Source organism: Castanea sativa, chromosome 9 (assembly GCF_040712315.1).
Source record: "Castanea sativa cultivar Marrone di Chiusa Pesio chromosome 9, ASM4071231v1".
Lineage (NCBI taxonomy): Eukaryota > Viridiplantae > Streptophyta > Magnoliopsida > Fagales > Fagaceae > Castanea > Castanea sativa.
The window spans coordinates 8,643,334-8,649,288 of NC_134021.1; the positions used below are offsets into that span (position 1 = coordinate 8,643,334).

At 33.7% G+C, this 5,955-nt stretch overlaps 1 protein-coding gene across 1 annotated transcript; it reads right to left on the reverse strand.

The window, feature by feature from the left end:
- Positions 1-2,053: 2,053 nt before the first annotated feature.
- Positions 2,054-5,622, reverse strand: LOC142610021 (homeobox-leucine zipper protein ATHB-22-like). Its single transcript, XM_075781738.1, has 3 exons — positions 5,217-5,622; positions 4,147-4,481; positions 2,054-2,659 (listed from the first exon to the last, which is right to left on the reverse strand). Exons 1-3 carry the CDS (start codon positions 5,305-5,307, stop codon positions 2,408-2,410), a joined length of 678 nt encoding a protein of 225 aa, XP_075637853.1. The 5' UTR covers positions 5,308-5,622; the 3' UTR covers positions 2,054-2,407.
- Positions 5,623-5,955: the final 333 nt, after the last annotated feature.

A 5,955-nucleotide genomic window follows, 5' to 3' on the forward strand; every position in this document is an offset into this window, starting at 1 on the left:
TGGTTAATGACTTGATCTGTTTTTCTTTCTTAGATCAATTGGAAATCATGTTGCTATATATGCATTTTTATTGTGTTATAGTTCCATCCAACTAATGAAGTGGTGTAGTTTTGGTTGACACAATAAGAAAAAGGCAAATTTCTATTATAGACACTCATTTATAGTAAGGGCAAACTTAGGTACAGTATTTATGTGTTGTTCCTTAGGTTTTCATTTTAAAATTTTGCCATGTAAATATTTTCTCATAAGATGGTAGTGTATTTTTTAATTAAGTAGCTATATAGCTGAATTTTAAGAGGGAAACTTAAGGAACAACACCTAAAATACTATACTTAAGTTTTGTCCTTATAATAATGTACACACATACAAGTATAGTTTTGTTGATACAATAAGAAAAAAAGGGAAATTTATGTTGCACACACTTGCTCACTCAAACAGTACATACATTTAGTTTTTTGAACAAAAATTGTGACTTAAAGTCATGATTTCCAAGTTGAAAATCGTATTTGAAGCCATGATTTTTGTGCCAAAGTGGGTGGGTGAGTGTGTAAGTAAGTGTGTAAAATAGACATAACTCTAAAAAAACATGGGGATTAAAGCCATTAAACTGGCACATTTAAAAGTACAAGGTTAGGGGTTTAAGAAAAAAATATATATGGAGGCAGAGTATCTGCTGTACGTGTATGTGTACAGTAGAAGAAATCAAAAGTGGGCTTAGAGCTCAATGGACTTAGTAACACTGAATATATATTAAGGGTTGATTGTGATAAACTTAGAATTAGTGGTCTCCTTAGCTCAGAGTGGGTGGACTATGGTATTAAAACAAGAAGAATAATTTGTTATAGACACTCATTTATAATTTGTGTGATGCATAGCTTGACCATCCCTAACAAATTATTCTTCTTGTTTTAATACCATAGTCCACCCACTCTGAGCTAGGAGACCACTAATTCTAAGTTTATCACAATCAACCCTTAATATATATGCAGTGTTACTAAGTAGCATGGCTAATTAGAGAGTATTAAGCCTAGTAGGACATCTAACCTGATCATATGTAAGCTCGACTAACTGCACGAAATTTATATAGTTGAGTAAGGTAATCAATTAATTAAGAGTCCAGTCAACCAGCTCGGTTATTCAAGTTACTCTAAAGAGGGAAACAATGTGGTTAGCAAACAATAATAACCTTGATCTACAAGAATTCTTGATGTGTTCCGCAAGTAAATTAAAAGGAAGATTTTTAGTAGAAAATCTAACTCGAGGTCTCATTCAAGTTCAACCATTTGTAAAGAGGGCTCTACATCAGGTAGTAGGTATATATGCTCATATTTTGCAAATATAATTCTCTAAAACTTGAGTTTAAAAAAAGATGGAGATAACCCTCTTTAACTTCAGCATCGGAGAGCCCAAAACCAACATCACACCGATGCTCTATGAATATCTCTACCTTATTTTGTAGTTGTCTGTGATCCATATTAGTTTTGCAATAACTGTGTTACCTTATTTCACTAGAGGCTTCACTAAACCAATGAATAAGTTGGGCTAAGGCTTGGTTTGGATACAGCTGAACGCTCCAGCGTTCAGCGTTTTCAGCCCTTTTTTTTTTTTTTTTTTTTTTTTTTTTTTTTCTGCCGCAAAAGCAGGGGACAACATGCACAGCGCGCACTGTGTGCATACTGTGCGCGCACTCTATGCATACTGTGTGTGCACTGTTCACACATTTTTTTAGCAATTTTTTATTAAAAATAGGTTTCGTAGTACTATTCACACATTTAAAATTTATTTTACTACAGTATTTTCAGTTTTCAGTTTTCAACTGTATCTAAACGGACCATAAATATGTTCCCAAAGGTGTTAGGATATTTATTTTATGGTTCAGATTAAATATTAAAATGAGTTATAACTTATAACCCAAGTTATCTAATTTTAAACATGATCTAACACTCGTAATTTAGGTACCTTTAAAGTATAACTAATTTGGTAATTTATAGCAATAAAAGCATGCCATATAATTAAAAAAATAAAACAAAAAAGAAACTGAAAACCATCAGAAGAATAAGAGTAACCATAACAATTAGAGCATATCATAAAAGTAAATAAGTTATTGATTGTTCTGGAGACGACATAGTCTCTTTAGTTTCTTCGACTCTGCAATGCTCTCAGTAGGGAAACTAAGTACTCACTCTGATACTTTACTAAGCTAAACTCTCACTCTGACACAAATTATATGGACAACTAAGAAAAACCTGTTACACACGTGTGGATGCACATACTGTTAAAATGAATTGAACTGGTGACTATAAGTCGAAATCATGACTTATAAAAGTCTCGAGTTCAGTTCATTTTGGCCAATGTGTGGATCCACACACTATGTGTAAAAAACACCGCCCCAAATAAGAGAGCCTCCTTACGAGGGATAAGAAGTCAGACCAGCCCAGTAAGCTGGTGATGATGCTACAGGGTTATACTCTTCGACGCTGAAGAGAAAGTTGCAGTCCGTAATTTGATGGTGGCCGGGTCCACGTGGTTTGTTATTGCAGCCATTAATGGCCACAGAGGTGCTCTCAACTGTCTCTTCCCCAGAGATTTCTGTGTAGCCCGTTGAGACTTGTTTCCTCGCGGCTTGCTCTCTCTGCAGCATTGCTTTCAATTTCATAACCTACACCACCAACCCAACTTAAATGGTATATGTTGGAACAAACATGTACATTTATATCAAAATCTCATCAATCTTTTTACTTTTACGAACATATGTAACAAATCTGATCGAATCCTTATTTAAAATGGACAAAAAATAGGCGGCTTGTAGCAGCGACGACTAGCACTGGAAACTGACAAAATTTACACACAGTATTTGTGCATGTGCTTCTATATAGAGACATATATTTACACATACATAATTTTTTTTAAGAGAGTTTCAATCTATGGTGTCCATTCATGATGATAGGTCTTTATCATTAGACCAAGACATCAATCAGTTTTTGGTATAGGCGGAGATTGAACCCCAAATCTCTTATACAACCATCAAAGACTTTACCGGTTGAGCTAACTGGAACCCACTTTATACACACATTTTGATATAATATACATTTGTATTCAATAAATATACACTTACAATTAAGATGCAAGGATAGTGTATTCAATACCTAGTTGACTAGTTCATCAACATACTTAAGGATGTGATCAATCTTGAAGCTTTTATTTCTCTTTGATTTTATTTTATTTTTTATAAATAATTTGATAGTTAGAACAATGCAGAATTTGAATCCTAATTCTTCTCATAAGAACAACAAAACTTTTAGCTTAAAATGTTCTTAGTCAAAAAATGTTGATTATTCAAATAACATTTCTACTAGTTTTTTAAAGGGGTAAAAAAACTCACCTTTGTATAATAACTTGAAAGCATTACTAAAATGTATTTGACATAATAAGAACCTTGTAAAATTTCTAAAATTAAAAAGTAAAAAAAAAAAAATGTTAATCCCAACACCCTCCCTTTTTTTTTTTTTTTTTTTCATTCTAAAAGATTTGTAAAATTAAGAGGCTGTTTGGTATAAGAGTTTAAACACATATTTTCAGTTTTTAAACAATATTATACGTATTTTTACACACTTTTTTATCCACAAATATTTCAAAACAATACAAACAACGTTACTAGACATTAAAATTTTTGTCTAATAACGTTGTGAAATTGCGAGAGGAGACAAAAACATATATGTACTTAACATTAAAATTTTTAATTTTAATTCAAAGCAATACAAACGTGATGTACGACAAATGTCCTAGATGTGTCCCACAGGTTTTGTATCACATGCGAGCGCAATTAGGAGAAAGGTACCTCCAATACAAATGAGTTTCCAAGCAAGCATTGCATGGTGTATATGGAAAATTCTTAAGTCCGAAAATATAGTAAAATGATATTATTTTTTCTTTTATATATATATATATATATATGGTGTGCTCTATCATAAATTTAATGAGTAAATTTTTTTTGAATGTGAGAGGAAGAAGCAAAATTACATTGGTAATAAAAAAAAAAAGATAGAATACTAATATACTATCTCTATAGGTTCAAGATTGCATGGCTAATAGTAAGAGTGTTCACCAGTGCAAAACTGCAAAATAATATTAGAGAAGAAGGCTAACCTCTTCTTGAAGTGTCTGCTTCTCCCTAGAGATGGCATCATACTCTTGCTTAAGCGCATCATATAGGTGCTCGAGCTGCTTATTCTTCCACCTAGCCCGCCTGTTTTGGAACCAAACAGCAATTTGGCGAGGCTGCAGCCCGAGCTCCTTGGACAGCTTGATCTTTCTATCAGGGTCTAGCTTTATCTCCTCCTGGAAGCTTCTCTCAAGAGAATCTAGCTGATCACTCGTTAATCGCTTCTTCTTCTCCTGGCAGCTGCCAAAGTTGTTCTTCTCCATTGCTGGCAACATCCCGTGCCCCGAGTCCACCATTCCCGGATGCTTCACCTCCATTCCTGTACGTAAAGGAAGCACATTTAGTGTTATCTTAGGCTAAGAAATGAAGTTTCTCCCATGAATACACCTTTAAATTTATAATATTTTAAACCTTAAAATAAATCTATCTTAATGGATCAGATACTTTTCCTCTTGCTTGATTCCCATTTTTAGTTTTATATTGTATACTCCCAAACATGTTTTTATTTATTTATTTTTTAAATTTAATTATTACAACAAGTTTATTTAAATTATATAAAAAAAAGTGAGTGAATGAGTAAGGGAATTTGTATTATGATCTTTCTTATAAAGTAAGCTAAGTAATGTTATTGACTATAAGACTCATGTAAATCTGTCAATGCATTTCCTAGTGTAGTAGTTAAAGCATGTTTGTGAGCTCCAATTACTACCACCCTTGAGTCCTGGACTTCTTCTCCAAGAAAGCACAGTGAGTTGGTCAAACCTAGGTTATTATTATTATTATTATTATTATAAAAAAAAGACATAAAATTAAAAGGAGGAGAGGACTCGATGAGACAGATTAAGCAACTTTTAATGTGAAGTTACTGAAGTAGAATATAAGGGAGTTAGAATTTAGTCCATGGTGGAATTATATATAAGACCAAGTGTGGTAATAAAAACGAATTGCACCACCTGAAGGTACTCTTTCAAGTTCCCAGCATAGAAAAATCAAAGAAATACAAATCGATATTTGAGAATAAACTCAATATACATAGTGAGAAGACTGAGTGTACCTTGATATGGGTCGTAGTTATAGTTGTAGAGGAAGTTTAAAGAAGGTTCTGGTCGAGGAACAAAGGGTCTTAAGCTCCCAGTCCAGTCCATATTGGCCTCCACTTTCTTTGTCTCCTCCTTCAAAAATCAAAATCAACCAGAACTTGATCCAATGTGATATGGAAATGGGGTTGAGTGTGTTGGAGTGTTGGACCACAAAGAGAAAGATAAGTCGAGGATGAAATTGAGTTCGAGAGGCGTGACACGAGTGTTGTAAGTTTCTATTCTTCCTCTTTTAGGGTGCCAAAAAGAGAGCGAGTGAATACGTAGTGAGAGAGAGAGAGAGAGAGAGAGAGAATTCTGTGACTCTCTATGAGGTTCTTGCAGCCACACTTTTGGGGTGCAACAAAGTTATATGTTCAATTTTATAGTGAAAAAGAAGGAAACAAAGAAGGAGAGAGAGGTTTTGATACTAGAAAGAAGTCAGGAGGCGTGAGAAAGGAACACATATGTCAGTTCCATAGGAGCAGGACTATTGGGACCAGATTGAGACCTTTGATCCCACCCTTACCTATTCATGCATTTATATCAATATCCAACCGACAAAACTCTCTCTCTCTCTCTCTCTCTCTCTCTCTCTCTCTCTCTATATATATATATATATATATATGGGTTGTGTTAACGGCACCACATGGTGTCCGTTAACTACAAATTTTTTTACTTTTTTTTGACATAATTTTTATATTTTTTTGCAATTTA